The 21918-nt window shown below is 39.5% G+C and overlaps 1 protein-coding gene across 2 annotated transcripts in view; it reads left to right on the top strand.

The window, feature by feature from the left end:
• The first annotated feature begins 2313 nt into the window (after positions 1-2313).
• LOC145786338 (caspase-2-like) overlaps positions 2314-21918 on the top strand; it is a 69503-nt gene continuing 49898 nt past the window's right edge. For both annotated transcript variants that reach the window (XM_082597978.1, XM_082597979.1), the window contains exons 1-5: positions 2314-2451; positions 5587-5690; positions 6659-6798; positions 10816-10907; positions 21315-21467. In XM_082597978.1, coding sequence (XP_082454104.1) covers positions 2376-2451; positions 5587-5690; positions 6659-6798; positions 10816-10907; positions 21315-21467 — 565 coding nt within the window. In that variant the 5' untranslated portion in view covers positions 2314-2375. The remainder of the gene's footprint in view (positions 2452-5586; positions 5691-6658; positions 6799-10815; positions 10908-21314; positions 21468-21918) is intronic.

The raw sequence follows: 21918 nt of genomic DNA, 5'->3' as shown, positions 1-21918 counted from the left end.
GAGTGGCGAACTTCTTTAAAATCAGCCACATTGGAGACACTTGTACGAGTATCGTTAGATAGTCCCGCAGTACTGGATTACAATCCCGATAAAGCAGTTATTGCGTGGTGCAACGATTCTATTGTAGGACGTCGCCCAGGCCCAGACTTCAACAACGCTAAGTGATCATTTTAGCATTGTTACAAGTTTAATTCTATTTACTTGTGCTATCGTTATTTTGTATTTTGGTCTCCAAGCACGCAGATTTGGCCGCCAAGAAGGAGCTTCCGGTAGGCCACGATGGCTGCCGGAAAAAACTAGTTTCAAGGCCTGTAGCCTACTGTTTTGCAAAAATTTTTGCTGTAAATATTATTTTGAGGCAAAAATGAAAGATTATAATTAGGCTAAAAGTGAACAGCAGAAATTGTTATATTGCAAAATGTGCAGTAGCTTACATGACTTTAAAAGGGCACCATTGCCCCCCTGCCCCTCCATCTGCAGAAAAATTGAGGGCAGGGGGGCATTCGCCCTCCAGCTTCCGGCGCCCTTGTCTTACAACCATCACAATTTGCGGGAAGAAGTTGACCGAGATCAGTGATCTTGTGACCTGTGAGGAGTTGAAAGTGAAAGTCCTTGAAGGGGTGAAGAAACGATTCAACAAGTGCTTCAACAACATGAAATGTGTTATGGCATCATTTCTCTACAATTTCTGCACTACGTTTTGTTTTGTTTTTCCATATCTTTATCCTGCATTGCGGGAAAGCGGACTTGAGCGCTATGCATCGGTGTACGCCTTCCGACGTACACCTGACCCACGCTGCAGCCGACGGCAATGTCTGTTTCCGGTTGTCTACTCTGCTTATGACTTAAATTTGGTACTACCCATTACTCGAAATCTATCACTGGGTGATTACTGGGCGATCACCGTTTCCACGGATGATGCTGACGCACTGCGAGAAAAAGTCAAGACAGATGTAATTCGACTGTTGCGGGAGACATCAAGCCAGGTTGATACCGAGAAGAGTGACACCAACACCAGTCATGACTCCGAGGATGTATTTTTTGGAGTGTTTGCGCCATCCCGTGAAACGTCGGTGCAGAAGGAAGCAGCAATTGTGGACGCCTTTTTTTCGGACAAGAGCAAGTCCTTGAGCTTTTCGAATACCGAGTTAAAACATCTGTTCATTAAATACAACACCCCATCCCCCATTCCTTCCAGTGCTGCGGTGGAGAGACTTTTCTCTGTTGGAAAAGATGTGCTTAAGCGAAAGCGGGCAGGATTTAGTGACTCTCATTTTGAAATGCTCGTGTTTTTGAAAGATGCGTAACAATAAATTTCCCTTAGAATGTGTTTTCTATAACGACGTTAAAATGACAGCGTAAACGAATGATAACATTCGTTTTCAAGGTCGTGTTTGTGTCACTAGGGACATATGAAGAGTGTTTCCTAGTGTCGTTTTAGATAAAACTAGCGGAAGAAGTAGCGGTAGCGCGCGCTACTTTGGCTCGAGTAGCGGTAGCGGGTAGCGTGGTACTTTTGTAAATTGGTAGCGGTAGCTCGCGCTACTTTGGCCCAAGTAGCGGGTAGCACGCTACTTTAAAAGTAGCGGGTGCCCACTTTTGTTGCCTATATTTAAGCGGGTGGTAGGCTTGAGTGAAGAGGAACTTAGTTTTCTGTCAAAACCCCGACTAGATATTGCCAAAGCTGAGCTCTTACAATCCGCAGACTGTGCCTATTTGACCGGCGCCTAACTGTCTGCGCCTAAAAGACGTGGACCCGTTCTGCCAAACCTACTTGTTAATAGTAAAAACATAATACGGTACTTACAATCAGTCATTCCCCTAAACTAGGCTAGTGAATAACTCTACAAAAAACATATATGACTAAGTGAATTAGGGCCAGCAATTCAGTAATAAAGATTACATGTAATTTCATTTGGAAAATGTCGCCATATCCTCTTTTTCGAACTTATATATTGAATAAGTTGAACAATTGAACTTTAGTATTCGCAATTAAAAAAGCATTCAAAACATTCTTCATTTAGAAAGCTACCTTAGCTAATGAAATATTAATGGTTTTAGTTGGTGGTCATTATGACAACATAATGACAGTACAGCTAAAAATGTGGCGCTAAAGACAGCTGGAAGCAGCAAAATAACATAAAAATTCAATTGAAGCCAAACTGTTTTTTTTGTTTTTTTAAATTGTACTGTAGCCTACCTACTTTATGTTGTCACAATGATGACCTCAACTAGAATCATTATTATTTCATTCTACATTTTCTGAATGAATTCTCTTTTTTATAATTTTTTATTTGCAATTAACAAAGTTTATGCATTAAGTTTTTTAATTCAAGTGTTATACTTCAAGTGTACTCTTATCTAAGCATTTGAAGATGTCTCAAGAATCGTTTCAAGCTGCTATTAAAGAGTTTGGATTGCGTCAAGGTACTGCGGATAAATTGTGGAATGGTGAGTTTGATCGGCAAGTTATTTGAGAAACAACAAGGTGCCAATTTTGTTGATTAATTTACTGCAAATGACAGAATATCCTAAAGTTATTCATTCAGATTCGTCCTTAATTGAGCGGGACCTCATTAATTAATTCATTTCATTGTTGCTTTTAGACATTCTACCATTTGTTTTCTGTTTTGGTTAGAAGACTCAGACATGTTGATTTTGATTAAACTCTTGGAGTAGATTAAGTAAGCATTTTTGTGTAAGCAGCTTTTGGTTTAAGCAGCCAGCCAGCAGCTTTAGGTTTAAGCAAGCAGCCCAGTTGTGTAAGCAGCTTTTGGTCTGAAACATTGCTCTCACAATAGTGTTTGGTGAAACTTTTTCGTTCAAAAGAATATCCAAGCTAAAGTCACCTGGATATGCAATAATCACAAACTTTGACTCACTGCAAACTGCAAAACCCATTTTTTCAATGACTGGGGCTGTTTGTTTTAAGATATGCAGTAATATACACATACAGTAGCAAAATAAAAGAAAAAGGCTTATTTTGGTATACCGTATATTAGGGTGTGACAGCCGCCCCATGATTTTTGAAACTTGGTTTCACAGAGCCTACCTTTTTTTTGGTGGTGAGGTTTTACCTGTATAAGATTCCTGTAAAGTTTCAAAAAAATTGGTCAAGGTTTAGAGGTGGCCCGTGGCCATTAAAGTTTTTGGGGGGTGCGCGATGCATTTTTAGGGGTGTTTTTGCTATATCTCAGCTCATAGACATGATAGAAGGTCATGTTATAGCTCAATCGATGCAGAATAAGCAAGTTTATATCAGACTTGTAAACAAATGTTCAGTTTAAAATGTGTAGTTTTCGAGTTATTTGAGAAAACCCCGTTTTTTGCATATTCGTGAGAAAAATGTTCTTAGCACATTTTCTTCTTGGGTTAAAACACATGGAAAATCAATGAAATGATGAATTCACATGTTTACTTAATGTTAAACGAAATCACAAAGTACATTTGAGAACTAGGAACAGCGATGATAAAAATCACAATGTAAGAAACCAACACCGAGATGGATGTAAGTTTTGTTTACGCTGATTGGGCATAGAATTTCTGCTGTTCTGAACTACTTGAAGAAGATTTTTAAATGAAACTTCTGTCTTGTGTCAATTAAGTCTTGGCACAGTTTGACACCCCTTTCTGCTGCATCATTAACAACACAAAGATTTAAAACCCGTTTCTTTGCTTCACAGTAGCTGCCGTTCTGGCACTAATCGACAACACCAACACTTAAAAAGGTCGTGTCAATCCTCAAGATTCTGAAGAAGCTCCAAGAATATTCTCCAACAAAGGAGCTCAAGTCATCTGTTGGTTTTGTAGGAACGGAAGGAAAGGAGGGTTTGCCAAAATCACTTCCTTCTCTTTTCAAAGAATGTCCAGGATCTTCGAAGCTTGTCAGCTTTTGAACAATTTTTTGCTTTGTCCCATCAGACAGACTGCTATCGAAAGGGTAAGGGGTATAAGTTCTTCACTAAGATACCACATGTGCCCCTTTAGAGCTTTAAGAGCTGCTTTGGCCATACTGCTTTTGATTTCTTCATACTCAAGGAGGTTGTTGATAAGTTCTAGGTCGTTGCAAGGAGCAGAAGTTGACACAGAAGCAGTTAGCCACCATGACACATAGGAATATACAAGCTGAACAAATTTTTGGATTTTCTTTAACTGTTGCTTTGAACATATAAAACCTGCAGGAAGATCTCTAGTAATAACTTTAGTCAGAAGAACGATCTTGATGCATTATAAAATCTTGGCCATCCATCTGGCTTTGTGACAAGCACCCGGACGTAGAAAACCTCCAAAGATCTCAGTCAGCTCCTTCACCAAGATACAAAAGCACTAGTTTGACTAGCTCCTCATAATCACCCCTCACAAATCTCTGGCCTAGGGCTTCATAGCAGATCTTCACAATCATCTCCTTCTTGATCCTCATATCTGCTGGCAAAGGTGCAGGGATGTCTAGGTCTGCATGGCAACATTTATGGCTAATTGACTCAAAGTTCTCCCTAAACCTGTGAGAATATAAACACATTTCACACTACTAAAATTCTTTGTTGCTGTAAATCGTCCATCCTGTGCTTAGTTTCTATTAGGAAGCCTAATCACTTCCTCTGCCATCTTATGAGATTGCAAGTGAGGTATTCTTGCATATGCGTAAAAGGGTAGTACTGCTTTAACAGCTTCGTTAGCAGCGTTTCTCAAGGTATTTGTTGGTGTGGAATGATGCAAGAAAGAACAGCAGGACCTGACGACAAGTAGGTAGTCGTGAACCAGTAATGACTTTATCTTCTTCACCAGGAATTGTGTCAAGCAAATAATACCTTGGATCTTTAAACTATGACATAGCATGTAATATAAATTAGCACTTACCACCATAAAAATTGCCTAAATAGTAAACACAATGTTAGTGTTCAGTTTCTATGCTTCTAACAAAGCAAAACATGAGGTAACTTAGGTTTAAACTGTGAAGAGTTACAGCTTCTGTACTTCTCCAGGTGTTCCTAGGAAGAAAAAAAGTGAAAAAGATAAAACATTCAATTCATATGTAAAATTTTTCACAAAATTTTTACAAAAAACGGGGTTTTCTCAAATAACTCGCAAACTACACATTTTAGGCAAATATTTTCTTCACAAGTCTAATACAAATTTGCTTATTCTGCATCGATTGAGCTATAGCACGACCTTCCATCATGTTTAGGAGCCGAGATATAGCAAAAACACCCCTAAAAATGCATCACGCACCCCCCAAAACTTTAGTGGCCACGGGCCACCTCTAAACCTTGACCAATTTTTTTGAAACTTTACAGGAATCTTATACAGGTAAAACCTCACCACCAAAAAAAAGGTAGGCAAATTCTGAAAAGGTCGGGGCGGCTGTCACACCCTACCGTATATATTTATACCATATTAAGTTATTGACACATCATAATCATTATGAAATGAAGTACTGGCTTCTATCTGGCTGACACTTTATGGTTGCATTTTTTAAGTTTACTGTCTATCCATAAATATGGTAACATGAAGCTATTCAAGGTACCGGTAACTAATAAGGATCTATTTCACCAATCACTCCATATTTTAATGACTTGTTTTGTGTAGGTAACATTCGTTCTATCAAAGAACTTGCATCCTCCGAGACATCTGTTGTACAAAGACTAGTTGAAGATAGTGTTCTCAATAAAATTTTACCAGTTTTACAAAAGGTAGGTTTGGTTTCAAGCTGGGTCAGTGTCATAAATAATATCCATTTACAATGTTGAAAAGTGGGAAAGGCTAACTGGAAAAGGCAATCTGGTACTAAGACACTTCCTCAAATGTTGTCTACCTAATGCGGAAGCAATCACTAAGAAAACAAAATATTTTTTTTTTTTCTAAAATCTAAACCTTCAATCATTTGGCTAGACTAACATTCACAACAGTATTTCAATAAAACTTATAATTTATGTTGCAGAACCGTGGTTTTCGTCCAATAGGACTCATCAGCGCAACTGAATCGAAACAAAAAAATTACATTATAAATTGATAGCAATACAACTGGCCCAAAACAAACAAAAAATTACAGTTTAAATATCGGAAGATAAAAAGTCAATAAATATTTGTAACCTCCATTTTCTTTTCTTCATAGTTTTGGTAAAAAAGTGGATAGGCCAAATACAGAAAATGCAACTATTAAATACTAAAATGACCTGGTTTGTACATGCAATAATGAACAGTAGCATATCTTATTCTTAGCAAGAAGGATTGAAATGCTATGTGGGTGAAACCTAGAACAAGCATTTTTGTTACATCATCATGATAAATGCATTAAAATGCAAAAGTTAAGCAATTAATTCTGCAGAAAATAGGTGACAGAGAATGGTAAAACTATAAAACCATTATGTGTGATCAATAGTGGGAAAAGTTAACTGGAAAAGGCGATCTGGTACTAAGACACTTCCTCAAATAGGCGATCTACCTTATACAGAAGCGATTACTTAGATAACAAATTTGAGCTCCATTTTGGGATATTTTTCTATCATTGTTCTGACATTTCAACAAGCAAGGTTCAATCATATTTCCTTCTCTTTCTCCAGAGATGATAACTGTGTCATGGCATGCCAAGTGGGGTAACTTGAAATAAGTTTTCATTGAATACACATTTCAAGTATACATCGTTGTGTTTTAATTTCAGTATGCTTTTCCTATCGTGATGGCAAAGGACCCAAACAAACACGCATTGAATTTGCTGCGTCGTGATGCTGGTGTTGGAGATGAAGAGCCCACTAGCAGAATCGCCAGTGATGCCACGGCGTTTACTGATTATGGATCAAGGTAACAGTTTGAAGCTACAACTTTAGACCATCGCCAATGTTTCAATTCCTGTTTTCTCACCATCAGTGTGTGGTAAATAAAATTTAAGTGAAATATTTATATTTTGTAACAACTTAACCTTTATTGAAATATTTATTCTCAAATATTGCAAGTAGTTTGAAATGTAACCCTCAAAAATAAAAGTTGAAATTATCCCATATATAGTATATGCGTAATGCACACGCTGGTGCATAATCGTTGTGTATTAGGAGGCAATAGTAAGATACAAATTTTTCAATTTTGTCGTGATCGCTTAGCGCATTGTCGCTATGGGTAAAATGAACGTCCAGGCCTAATTTTGCATTAAAATGAGCTCATCTTCCCTAGTTTCCTACCGACTTTTCATGTCAAGTTTTAGCTAATTTTGACTATAAAATCTATATATACATCATGTGTAGTAAAAAGGAGTAAACTACATAAACATTGGTTAGTGTTTACATACATCAAGAAATTTTATTCAAACATTGCGATGCCTTAGCATCCATAATTTTTATTGGTAATGGAAACTGAAATGCTTCTTGGTTAGAACTACATGTAAACATAATCCTTAGCTGCTGCTAAGCCTCTGCCTCGAGTAACTCTTGTCTTGTAACCTGTCATCTTTGTGCAAACTTTATTCATGATCTACATCAGTGGTTCTCAACGGGGGCGTTTTGATTTTGCAGGGGGGGCGGTATGATTACCGCGGCATGAAGGAGACGTGTTGATTATTAGGGGGCATTCTAGTCTAACCCATCTACCGACCAGCGTAACGATTTTGTCGCATCATTATCTGGATAATCTCCTCTACATGCTCGCATGATAGCCAAACAATTGCTCTTACACCATCATCGTATTTGATTGAACCGTTTTGTGTATGAACGCTATCTATTTAAATTCAGTAATTTTTCGGTATATCACAAAATCTGGTGAGTTCCATTATGACGTAACCACTACTACCAGTATACTGTTTTTATGCTCGCAAATATATATTTGCTTTTGGTAATTGATCATTTTTGTTGGGGGGCGGTAAAATTTAGCCAGTTTATAAAGGGGGTGTTGGGCCAAAAAAAAGTTGAGAAGCACTGATCTACATTAATTCCTCTTTCCACTGACTTGAGTGTTTTGGCTACCTTGGAACGCGACAGAGGTTTTCCAAGGATACCTTATATTGCCTGATACTTCTTCATCACTGAGGAATATCAAAATTAGAGTTAGGGTTAATTAGAGTTTATGTTAGTAATACATTGTGTAAAAGTTTAGCTTTGGAAAAATTACTCTGCTGATGTTCTTGAAATTCATGTCACGTGTCTTTTCTATCACCTCTATAGTAGATCTTTAATTACTTTATTATCTGTTGGTATGAGACGATTTCATGAATGTGAGGCCTCTCATCATCCCCTTTCACTTTGAGAAAAGCACCATCTTCAGTTTTTGAAATGTAGCCGACTGATCTTTTAGCTTCCTAATTTTATTAGCAGAGTCTCTACTCACTGCTTCATCTTTATCTGAACACGTGGCAAGCAGGAGTCGGTCTGGATGAGTAAAAAAATACATTTCTAGCACCACCTCTTTTACAATTTTCATTTCCTGGAAGGTCCACGTCTTTTAGGCGCAGACAGTTAGGCGCCGGTCAGATAGGCGTGCACACTGTGGCGTGTGGATATTTAGGTGCGGAGCACTGTGGCGCCCGTTTATTTAAGTGCTATTCCTAGTAAAGTCTGCAGATTGTATCAGCTTGGCAGGTAGGGCAATGCTTTTCACACAAAATGTTATATTGAACAGAAAAATATGCTGTTTTCTTAATGCGTGTGTGGACACGAGGTGCGAGACAACGCTCTACTACTCTTGATATTAGCACATCTCCACAGGGCATTTGCTATGCATCCTGAACACAGGTTGCAGCCAGATGGAACTTTACTTAATCTGTTATCTTTCACAATTACTTTTACTCGGGATGGATCGGTCGTGTGGCGAGTTGGTATGAGACAACGCTCTACTACATGAATACTTTTCTATAGGACATATGAACCCTGGCTACAAGTTGCAAGCATAATGGTGCGACTTAATTTGCTCGTTATTAAACCTAGTCAGGGTTTTAACAGAAAACTAAGTTACTCTTCACTAAAGCCTACCACCCGCTTGAATATAGGCTATGGTATATTTTTACTGATGTTTAGTGTAGTTATTATTTGACTCACTAAAAGTGAACTCAGTCATGATCGGAAACTTGAATAATTTATTGATAAAGCTTTCACCGACGCAAACCTGGACTAACAACAAATAAATGCCGAACACGCGCATTAAAATACAATATATTTTTCTGTTCAATATAACATTTTGTGTGAAAAGCATTGCCCTACCTGCCAAGCTGATACAATCCGCAGACTTTACTAGGAATAGCGCCTAAATGAACGGGCGCCACAGTGCTCCGCACCTAAATATCTAGACGCCACAGTGTGCGCACCTATTTAGCCGCGGAATGGCCCGATTCGGTGAGAGCCTTTTTCGGTGAGAGCCCTATTCGGTGATTTTTTTTTAAATTATTGGGTACCGTAGCCTAATTATCATTGCCGTTATAGGGTTAGGGGATGGGGGTTAGGGGATTGGGGTTAGGGGATGGGGTTTTTTGGGGGTTGGGGATGGGGTTTTTTGGGGGTTGGGGATGGGGTTTTTTGGGGGGTTGGGTTTTTGGGAGATGGGGTTTGGGGTTTTTTGGGGGTTGGGGATGGGGTTTTTTGGGGGTTGGGGATGGGGTTTGTTGGGGGATGGGGTTTTTTGGGGGTTTTGGTTTTTTTTGGGGGTTTGGGTTTTTTGGGGGTTTTGGGTTTTTGGGGTTTTAGGTTAGGGTTAGGGGTTTTAATTAGGCTACGGTACCCGATAATTTTCAAAAAAAAATTCAAAAAAATCACCGAAAAAGGCTCTCACCGAAAAAGGCTCTCACCAAACCGGACTCACCGAATCGGACTCACCGAATCGAACTCACCGAATAGTAGCAGACCCATTTAACCGGCGCCTAACTGTCTGCGCCTAAAAGACTTGCTCCCTTCCTTGATGTTCAGATGTTTCAACAACTGCAAGCATACAGAAGTGTTGTGTAGCCCATCTGTCATGTACATTGTTCAAATGTCTCATGATTGACACCACATTGAAACAGAAAACTTTACTAACAAATTAGCGATCCTTTGAAGTTAGTTACTTGATTGAGCAGTGGCAAATATACTTCTAATACTCTGCTCCAGAGAGTGCTCCACCTGGACACCAGGAAGGGTGATGGTAGAAAGTCATCAGCCATGTTTTTTACTGTTGAATGAAAACTTATCAAGGATTCCAATAAAGTTGAAACAGGCTGTTAAGGTTTTAAGTGAATGTAACTAAATTTGGTATAATTTTCTCTGCTTGGCATTGATAACTTTTTGTAGTACCTATTGATAGTATTTCTTGTAAAATAATATTGTATTGAAATTTTATATTTGAATAAAAACTTTTTGATAATTCCAAAAAGAGTAAAACAGGTGGTTAAATTTTTAGGTGAATAATAGACTAGCTGTATTTGATACAATATTATTTTACTATAGAAGTGCCAAAACTACTGTACATTTTATTAAAACTTGTTAAAGTATGGGTGATGCTTTTTGTATCTCAATACAATTAGTTCTTAGTGGATGCTAGGCGTGCTCTTCGGCCTAAATCGCAGGCCAGTAGCAACCTCTACCCTTGCAACGATTACTTCCCAGTCGTTGCGGTTTGGCTGCGTTCTTGACTCTTCCCAAAACCAGACGTGGCAGTGTTGCTGGGGAGGGTTTTTTGTTTTGTTTGTTTGAAGTTTCACACCCGTCTCGTGGCTCCGTGTTGTGCACTTGGATTTCTGATCACTGGTTCATGAAAGTTAAAAACGTCAGATGCATTTTTCAAATTGCACTGATGTTAAACTCTGTGAGGTTGTACAGCTACACGGCTGTGCGGCAGCATGGTTCATTCTGTTACTTTCATTTCCAGCAATCATGCGTCCAACCAAGTTCCTTCCAATTTAAGCAATGGTTCTTTTTCCACAAATAGAACACAAATGGAAAGCAACAACCGAATGAACAGTGAGTGGATTCATTTTTAAAACCCATTTGCTAATGCGAAACTAATTGCCACCAAATATAAAGACACATTGCTTTGTTATATTGTAGTCACTCAGTGCGATTCGTGCATTGGTGAACATCGTAATTGTAAGTAACGAACTGACTTTGTGCTTGTTTTCTGACACTAGAATCATAGTCTTAGAAATCATACTTAGATCCTACACTCCTCAAGCTGTAAGAACCGCCAGTTCAAAGAAGGAGAGAAATTTCCATGTCTGTGTTGGTGAGGCGTTGGCAGAAACTCTATCTACTGCGCTCATTGTAAGAAATGGATTCACCACAAGTATCCAGGGGTTTAGTGGCCCTCTAAGGGAAAATTTTAACTTCAAATGCAAAAACTGTCGCGATGAAGCAACGGCAGTTTTGGAGCCAACTGCTGACAAGCTTACAATTGGTGGTGCAGAAGTTGACGTAGTGCCTGCCTTTCCCTATCTTGGTGACATGATTGGGCAATCGGAAGCTGTATGGATGCCACCGCAGTGAGGGTGCAATTGGCCTGGAAGAGTTTCCGTGAGATCATCCCTATTCTTACGGACAGGAACATTTCAGTAGCCGCTGTCACATGTAAAATATGTGTTTGATGAGTGTCCTACTGTATGCAAGTGAAACCTGGCCCATCACTGTCGATTGTCGAAGAGCACAATTGGCTGATGGCTATGTCGCAAGGACAATGCCATGGTATGATGGATGTTCCAAGCGCCTTTCTGACCGAGTGACGATGAAAGAGTTGAGATCCAAGTTTGGCATCCATCAGTTTGAAGATGTCATAAGATGCAGAAGACTGCGTTTGTACGGACACGTGCAACTCATGATAGAAGTCACGTGCGGCCGAAGAAAATCCAGTCCTTTGAGTCCATGTGAATAATCCTCGAGTACGTCTTGAGAAGTGTTGGCTCGACAACATTCTGAAAGGTCTGCGACTGGAAAACTTTGTTTCGGTCAGCCCTCAGGACCGGGTGGTATGGAGAAATACCATTGGACAAAGTGGACATTCGTTGGCGGGTCTGCTACTATTCGGTGAATCACCGAATAGGGAATCGGACTCACCGAATTGGACTCACCGAATCGGACTCACAAAAACGGGCTCACCGAAACGGGCCATTTTGTTCATTGGCGTCCACCGTCCACCCCTCGCAATACTGGGAACAAGAGACCTTTGCTTAAATCGTATAGATATTAGATAGCAATTTTGCAAATTAATCCAAATAGGAATTTAAGTTCAATTCGATTTAAGTATTGTGAAATAGATTCGAATAACTGACTAGGCCTATTTGAATTTGTTCATGTTTCCACCCTTCTGTATCATTCTTCTCAAAGCCAACATTGAGTAGGCTGCTGTGTCTTTCCTCATAACTTCATTATAACTGTTCTCAACCATGCAAATGTATTCAGTGTGACTTTACAAGCACTTTTGTTTCGAAGAGTTGGAATTGTTGTTGGTTTGTGGTGTTTGTTTCATAACATATAATAGGATTTCTCATCAACAATCTTCCATTGTTGCTTTACGAACATTGCAACACAGATAGTATGATTGGTCTCAATCCTTTTGAGCCGCGATATACTTTCGTATTGCAAAACGTTTGCAGATTACGAAGCAATGCGTACACACTAGGGTGGATCGATTTAGGTGGGTAAAACACTTTTTTCCTCATTTTGCTTAGCTTGGGGTTGGAAAACTTGCCAATTACTACTAAAAACAGTTGTGCAAAATTAGAATGTAATCTGACGACATCTTGATCTGCCACCAGCCACTTGAAAATTTATTATTTTCTTCTACATTAGGGTAGATCAGGTTAGGGGGGTGTAAAACTTGTTTTCTCATTTTTCTTAGCTTGGGTAGCCAAAACTTACCATAGTCCATAGGGTATATAGAACACTGTGCTAAAAGTATATTTCGATCGAACAAATTTTTGATCTCCAACCAGGCCATTACTTATCGACTAAAAACGCAAAAATACATTCAAATTTATTTTAATTTGACTTTTGCATAGAGATTTATTGCAATGATAATATGCATCAAACTCCCTCGCTTTAGATGAAATAGTCACGCTTCGATTCGAACTTGGGCATTTCTTTTCGTGATTCATTGCGTGAGCGTATAAATCCATCTCGCGAATTAACCCCGCACACCGCCGCTGAAGCTTCCGTCACCAACTTGACGCACCTTTCCACCACCTGTGTGTGACACGGAAATCAAGGGAATAAAAGTTCTGGAGTGTCCTTAGCTGCAATCATGTCTCGTAATTTTTGGTCCCTTATATTTCTTGTCACAGTAGGCTCGGTGAGATCGAGAGCCTGCCAGTCAACCATATCGTAGTATTTGTTGGCGTCAAGCTTTAAGGTCGGAATGCAGAATCGTTGCAATGTTCTCTGTTCGCGATGTCTTGATCGAGCTTTCTCAATTCACTTGTCCAAGCTCACGGATTATTTGCCTCTCATCTGTGATCATGGCTAACGCAATGTTTTTTGAGTGTGCGAAGTATCCATTTCTCTGGAGAACACGTTTCTCATGAGACATGTATTTGCACATCTGGATGGACTAACAACTGAACCACGTGAATATTTCGGTCCTCTTGGAAAAGCTCTTGCTTCGTGTATGGAGCATCTTCCCAAAACGTTCGATAAGATTTTTTTTCTTGCGTTTGAGACCGCCGCGCAGATCACGTTGTTACATCCAGGCACAGCAGCCAATGGATTGTGTGTTCATTGAGCGTTGTGAGGTCCACATAATATATTATCTGTCTTGGGGTCGATATACATGACATTGATAGATAATGTGTTTTGCAGTCTGAGATTCTGAGGCATATGCACAAGATGGTGAGTCGGTGAGGCCCCATTGAAACATGTTGCTGTTGAAACGGCCCACCCCAGTCAGAAAGCGATTGAGCTTCACCCATTCCTTCCGAGATAGTTCTGCTCCGGGTGGTGTGTTAGTATTGGGAGGGACTGTGAATTGGGTTGGTCTCGCAACTTCTCTGCATTCACTGTTCCAAACTTCAGTAAAGTGGAAGTTGGACTTGCAGATATCTGCAGCATGTCAGGAAAAGAGGGGCGTCGAGATTTCAAGCGCTGGGGCTTTTGAAGGCGCGAATTTAGGACAATCTGGTTGAAGAGGTGGTCATCCCTAGCTTGTAAAACTAGACTGTGTACGTGATTTTTCCTACTCAGTCTACCTGGGGCGATGCCGGATAGCACCGGCAAAAAGTCGGTGGGAGTTGGAAGCAGGCAACCAGTGATTATTCTCATGGTGGCTTTGAGGGCAGTTTTAATTTTTCTAGTGTGTGCGCTGCGGCAACAAGTGGGGGAAGCATATTTCGAGGTGCTGTAAGCAAGTGCAAAAGCACTTGTACCGAGTGCAGATGTACTAGAACCCCAAGATGTTTCAGCTAAGCATCTCAGAAAGTTGTTGCGTGCTGAAAGCTTAGCATGGAGGGCTTCAGCATGATGTTTGTAGATTAATTGTCGGTCGAGATTCACTTCTAGGTCTGTAGGGCATGGGTTGTGTGGAAGTGGGTTTCCGTTGAGACTGACAATTGGCGCGTAGATTCCATGTTGCAAAGGTGAAAAGGTGTGGCAGTGATCTTTGCCAGGCTCAGTTTCAGCATCCAAAGCTTTAGGTAGTCTGCGATTTGGGCCATGTCATCTGTAAGTTCTTCCTCTACCACATGCCAGTACTTGTCAGGATAGAGTAATGCCAGATCATCAGCATAGCCGTACTGGCCTGACGTAGTCTCTGGCATGTCACTGATATAGATGTTAAATAGTAGAAGTGATAATCATGATCCTTGCGTAACACCATTTCTTCAGCGGCTGGGCCGGCTGCACTGCCCATCACTCGTCTTCAGCAAAAAGGTCCGATTTGCCAGAATGTTGGTGAGAAATCGCACTACCTTTTGTCTGGGATAATGCGGAGAAGCGTTAGGGGTAGCCCTTGATGCCACACAGTATCATAGGCAGCAGTGAGGTCTACCAAGATAACTCCAGCTTTGTTGCCCTTCTCAAAACTTTCCTCAATATCCTCGGTCAGCTTGACTGCTTGATGAGTCGTACAGCGTCCGTGCCGAAATCCAGCTTGTTCTTTTGGTAGCTGGGGATCGACAACTGGCTCGAGTCTAATTAGCAGGAGCCGTACCAGGCTCTTATATGGAACGCAGAGTAGTGATATTGGACGATAGCTCTTGGGATCATCAGCTGGCTTGTTTGGTGTAAGTAGGCTAGTGCTACTACAGTTGCTTTTTGCCAGATTTTAGGTATGGCCTGGAAGGTCTGGCGAGCAGAATAGAAGCTTTTCAACCATGCCAAACATTTGGGACCACAGTGCCTTAAGAATTCTGGAGGGATATTATCGGGCACTTGTGCTTTCCCACTTTTAACTTGTTTAATGACAGATGCAGGCTCTCTGGTGCTGAAGGTGGCTAACAAATGACCATCTGCGCTTGGGGCGTTCCAGAGCCTGCTGCATTCCTGCTTCACTGCAAGGGCGTGCTTCTTATTTGCCCCTTTAAATTTCCCATTGGTAGTGATACTCCGTGAGCATGGACTTAGCGAATTCAGAAAGCTCGATCAAGACATCTCGAATAGAGAACAATGCAACGATTCTGCATTCCGACCTTAAAGCTTGACGCCAACAAATACTACGATATGGTTGACTGGCAGGCTCTCAATCTCACCGAGCCTCCTGTAACAAGAAACATGGGGGACAAAGAACTGCGAGACATGATTGCAGCTAAGGACACTCCAGAAATTTTATTCCCTCGATTTCCGTCTCACACACAGGTGATGGAAAGGTGTGTCAAGTTGGTGACGGAAGCTTCAGCGGCGCAGGTGATGGAAAGGTGCGTCAAGTTGGTGACGGAAGCTTCAGCGGCGGTGTGCGAGGTTAATTCGCGAGATGGATTTATACGCTCACGCATTGAATCACGAAAAGAAATGCCCAAGTTCGAATCGAAACGTGACTATTTCATCTAAAGCGAGGAAGTTTGATACATATTACCAATTCCATTGCATTGCAAAAAATCTCTATGCAAACGTCAACTTCAAATGCATTTGAATGTATTTTTGCGTTTTTAGTCGATACGTAATGGCCTGGTTGCAGATCAAAAATTTATTCGATCGAAATATACTTTTAGCACAGTGCACAGTGTTCTATATACCCAATGGCAAGTTTTCGCTACCCAAGCTAAGCAAAATGAGAAAAAAAGTTTTACACCCCCCTAAATTGATCCACCCTAATGTAGAAGGAAATAATAAATTTTCAAGTGGCTGGTGGCAGATCAAGATGTCGTCAGATTACATTCTAATTTTGCACAACTGTTTTTCGTAGTGATTGGCATGTTTTCCAACCCCAAGCTAATAAAGTTTTTATAAAAAGTGTTTTCACTCCACCCTAGTAGGGTACACACTAGACTACTGACTAGAGTTATAACATTTGGTATCTTTTTTCACACTAAACATTTCCTGTATCTTCAATGGATGAACTTTTGTATAAAAACAATTAAAAGGAACATATCTCTTCCTCAAAGTTGAAAAAAGGTCACGTCCAAATCAAAACTGCGATTGTCATGTATTCACAGGGCTACAGTAAAAGGTAACACTGGCCGACACAATTTTTGGTGCCGGCAGTTTTTAACTGATCTCGACTAACTTTAGGGCGCTGATTCCGAAAATTCAATCAGTTTTTCTCCATCAGGTCAACTTTTTAAGTTGCAGTGATTTTGACTTTTTACAAAGTAGCACAGATACAATAGTTTTAATGCTGTCATTATGGGATTACAACCTTTATTATTACTCTTGCATTACATTCCAAAACAAGCAATGAAAGCAGACAATACCAAGACAATTGTTTTCTGTGTTAAATGCTAGTAGGTGCAAATCAAGACAACATAATGGTGCTTTTTTTTTGGGGGGGGGGGGAGCTAGCGTTCTTATTGCCACAACATCTAGAAGACGTTGTCTCAATAACACAAATATTTTCTGCTACGTTTGTGGTGATTACACACTAGAGCAGTGGTTCCCAACCTTTTTGGCCTTGCGGCACCCTATCAAAGATATAAATAGTTTGCGGCACCCTAGCAAAACTGGATCAATTTTATGAGGTTTCTGTATTTCACCTAACTGTATGAAATAACACAGAATGAGTTGTATAGTATAGCGCGTAAATAAATGTATTTATTCAAAAGTCAGTGTGAAATTTGGGCTTGACTTCTTGCACAAAGTCCCTTAATATATGGAGGCACATTCAATAAAACCACCCGCATTTCTTCCTTGTCTATAACCAGTCGTTCTCGTTTTTTAGTTTTAATGTTCGTTAATACGGAAAATCCACTCGCACAAAGGTATGACGTGGAAAACTGCAGCAAAAGCACAATAGCTTTCTTTTGAACGCAAGAATATTCATTTTGAATTTTTATCCAGAACTCGTCGAGAGGTATCTGCTTGTGCATTAGCTTAAGATTTCCATCGTTACAAATGTCAATTAATTTTTCTTCTATAAGATTCAAAACAATATGACAGTCCAGTGAAAATAGATTTCTTACCCATGCGTAATTTTCCGTTGACAAGCTGGGAAAATACCTTTCAATTTTTTTGTTCCAATGATTTTAGGTGCTAAGTTATTAATGAGAAAACTTCTTTGTTCTTCATTTCAGACAAATGTGAAAGCATAGAGCATGTCAATGTTTCCGTTTTCCCCTTGGACCACATTGGCAGTTTTTCTGTTAGTGCTTTCATTTTATCGGTTAAAGTTTCGAGGAAGAGAGTTTCATTTTGCCCTGCATTTTGGCATTCACGTTGTTTAAATGGTCGAAGATATCTACTAAATACGATAATTTGGCGACGCAATTGCATTGCAATTGCGTCGCCAAATTATTGCGTTCCATTGCAATTGCAAAAGCAATTCACAACATTCCTCTTGCTTTTCAAGGCTGAAAAAAGAGAGCATTTCATCCTTCAACTCATATAGGCTACTCGTGACAATGCTTTTCCACGTAACAACCATCGTACTTCAGTATGCAACAGAAGATTAGCATAGTTTGCTACCATTTCCTTGCAAAGTTTGGCAAATAGACATGATTTAAGTGGTCTACTTTTCATGTAGTTGACCATTTTGACAACTTTGTTTAACACTTCTTTTTGGTATGAGCCTAATGTTTTTCCGCGATTAAGAAAACAGTGTGTTGTTGTAATATCACTATTTTGCCTTTTTGCTAACGATACAAATCCTTTAATTAACCCCGCTTCTTTCAGATACTTATTCAAAGTGTCGAAAATATCGACCAGTGGTAGTTTCTGTAAGTTGTTTGCAACAAACAACAAATGCAACAACAACAAAATAATTGCGAGACGCGAAACTTAATACACACTGAAACTCGGTTAGAAATAAATAAATTCCGCACTTTAGGTTAAAGTTAAAATAAAAAATGGGCCGCACTATTGCAATCCCTCAATATTTTGCGGCACCCTTGAGCATTGCAATTGGCACCCCAGGGTGCAGCGGCACCCCGGTTGGGCACCACTGCACTAGAGCCTAACAGAAAACCAATCGATGATTTTGTTAAGCGTGCTTATCTTGCTTACTTTAAAGTGAAGTTGGGGAATCAAGATAAGTATTTGGCTCTCCACATTGTTTGCAAAACTTGCAAAGAACATTTACGTCAATGGACAAACAAAAGAAACAAAGGATTAAGGTTTGCTATTCCAATGGTGTGGAGTGAACCAAACGATCATAGTGACTGCTATGTTTGTGCAGTAAACATGAAAGGTGTAAACAGGAAAAATAGGACTTCCTTGCATCCAAACCTAGCTTCAGCAATCAGGCCAGTGCTACACAGTGAAGAACTTCCTGTTCATGTTTTTGAAGGGTTGCCACAATTGAATATACTTCCTGACAGCGAAGACGAGCACCGACAGCGACTCCACCTTTGCTGAAAGCGAATTTCCTCCTGCTATTTTACCTCGTCAACTTTTTTCCAGGGAGAGCTCAACGACTTGGCAAAGGATTTAAATTAACCAAAGGAATCTTCTGAGTTACTGGCTTCAAGACTCATAAAAAAAATATGTTGGAACCAAGTATTGTAATCACTTTTTATCGGAAAATGCGTGTCGAATTTTTGCCCTATTGTTCTCAAAAAAATGATATGGTATACTGTACCAATGTGGAAGGTCTTCTTAAAAAGCTTGGTGTAGCAGAATACAATCCTCAAGATTGGCGACTTTTTATTGACAGCTGTAAACGAAGTCTAAAATGTGTTTTACTGCATAGTGGAAATGTTTACGGTACACGACAACCTGGGCGAGACAAAGTGGGCGATACCCACTTGGGCGAGACCAGGTGGGCGACGAGTTAAGTGGGCGACGAGTTAAGTGGGCGACGAGCCAAGTGGGCGACGGACCAAGTAGGCAACGGGCCAAGTGGGCGACGGCCAAAGTGGGCGACGGTAGCAAAAGTTTAGTGGTGGTGACATATATAATTTATCTAATTGCTTTGCGGCGTCACGGTTTATCGTGAAGCTTAAGAGAAACCCCTCAAAAAAGAGACAAACAAATGGCCAAAGAGTGGTTGAAGTCATCGAAGCTTGTCAGTCGTTATAAAGTCATATTTTCTGTTTTAGATCATAAAATATGACTTTTAACTTTTACTTTAAAATACAATAATTGATTTGTGGAAGGGTGGAGATGAGAGTTCTCACGCTGAGTTTCACGAAGCATTGGAAACAACATTTTCATTATTTTTTGTAGTCTAGTAATAGCGTTTGATGTTAATTTGCATTGTGACATCATCTTGACACATTATTTCGCAACACACAATCCAGTCTCTGAATATAATAAACACTTGCGGTAGGTCACTAGGTCAGCCAGTGCTGAGATCTTAACTACTAAATAGCTGGTTTGGTAGGTACATGCAATAGACATTTGAATTTTTGTAGTGATTTTCAAGCGAAACAGAAGTTTTTTGTTAGTTGTTCGAGTATGTTATTGTTCAAAATACATGTAAAAACTTACATACGAATCATTAACTACGGAGATTAGCATAAATTTGATGCTCAAAAATAAAGTAATATATTTCAAAAAATAAAGTCAAATTTTTCAATTTTTCGCTAATAAACAAAATGGCCGTAGTAATGACTGTCAGTCACAATGTCCCACATAGTCTGATGTGGACGACTAAGCAGTTCTTAGTCGTCTCTACCCTTCTCACTGACTGCAATGTTTTGCAGCCTTTTTGCAGCTTTGCACGATTGTGTAACCGGTCTTTTGACGTAGCTTTTATAAAAATCTCCCATGTAGCATTACCTTATTTGGCTTCTTTCGATCGTTCGCTCTGTTGAGCTGTTTTCATGCATCATTGAATGTGTTTTGCCATTTCAGTAATTCATTTGAGATTGTTAACAGTTGTTCGTTTTCGATATACAGCACTGCAGCTTTTGTAAAATTCAATTCAACTTTTACAATCTGAATCTTCTGCGTAACTGCTTTTAAAAAGAAGAAAATTGAAAGAAATGGAATATGAATATGGAATAAAGAAATGGAAATTTTATGATCTTGCTGGAATTGGAGATAAATTATTCAATGTTGGACGATTAACTATTGTTAAGGCTGATAATTTCATCTCTACTTTAATAAAATGTTTAATATAATTTATTAATAGTTGTACTGATGAGTTCTCTATGAACGAAAACCGGTTCTGCAACAAATAAATTGTACTATGAAATTGTAATGCTGTGTGGGAGATAGCTAGTCGTCTTCGAGCAAAAACTTAAAAGTTTATGTCATTTATTGATTCGTTGAAGTTTAGATTTGTGATCGCCCATAGAGGAAGTGCCTTAGTGCCTGATCCTTTCTATGACTTTAGCACCTTTTCACAGGAATATAAGGTTGTGAAAATGTTATAACCCCAGTAGTAGTACACACATTTAGTGTGCTCATACAGTAAACACAGGGACTGCTTTAGTTTTATTAGAATAGATCCTCGCCACAATGAGCATAGTGTATCACGTGAAAATATATAATCGTTTGGAATAGGTGGGGTGTCGCGAGACATATGTCTGTCGTGAGACATAGAAACACCATTTAATCTTTTTTTGATCAAAATGCACTTTTGTTGTGGTTGATCGTGGTGTGCTACATTAGGTTTCGATTGTACAGACACTGACGCCCGCCTTTCCGACACAGCTGACAATCGCCCAGATATTTAAACCAATCCTTTTGTCTGTAGACGTTGAATCAATGAAAAAAAATGACTGATTTGCAAGCTGGGTAATACTTCAATGAACTCACTTATTTCGTGATCCGCTCGTTGAGATTTGTCAGTTTATTCTTTCCATAACTGTTAACTTGATTTCACTTTGTTTTGTGTTTAACTTGTCACAGAGCATGCCAAGGTTATGATGGGTGGTGGTGTGCCACAAACAGTCAATTACGGCAACGCTATGAACCTCAGTCTTTCCGGCTGCAATATGCCGCAAGCCAACTTTGGAGGGAATGTGACCTACAACAACACCAACACGACCATAAGCTCATCAAGTAAGATGTTCACTAACTTATGAGTTCTCATAATCGGACATATGCTGATATGGTTTCGTTCATTTGTACATACATTGAAGCCATTATATCATGATTAGGCCTAGGGATGTGAGCCGCTATTTTGCGCTCGTAAAATAAAAAAAAGTTGTTTTTTTTTGAGCAAACGACCAATTTAAATTGAAAAAGCTTGAATTTGCCAATTTTGTGTGGTAATATCTACTTTTTTATAGATAATCTCGTCCTGTTGCTCAACACAACAAACAGTGTACCAGCCTCATTTTTGTTATCAAATTTAGATTTCGCTTTTAAAGCATCTTCAGTTTGATATCGTCAAGAGCAAAATAATAATAAAAAATTCTTCACATGTTAAAATGTTAAAATTACTAATGAATAAAACGTAGCATGTAAAATTAAATAGCACGAAAACCAAAAGAGTTTACAACTTTTATCA

The sequence above is a fragment of the Aplidium turbinatum genome, chromosome 17 (genome assembly GCF_918807975.1).
Source record: "Aplidium turbinatum chromosome 17, kaAplTurb1.1, whole genome shotgun sequence".
Classification (NCBI taxonomy): domain Eukaryota; kingdom Metazoa; phylum Chordata; class Ascidiacea; order Aplousobranchia; family Polyclinidae; genus Aplidium; species Aplidium turbinatum.
This window is presented reverse-complemented; position numbering and strand designations above follow the sequence as displayed.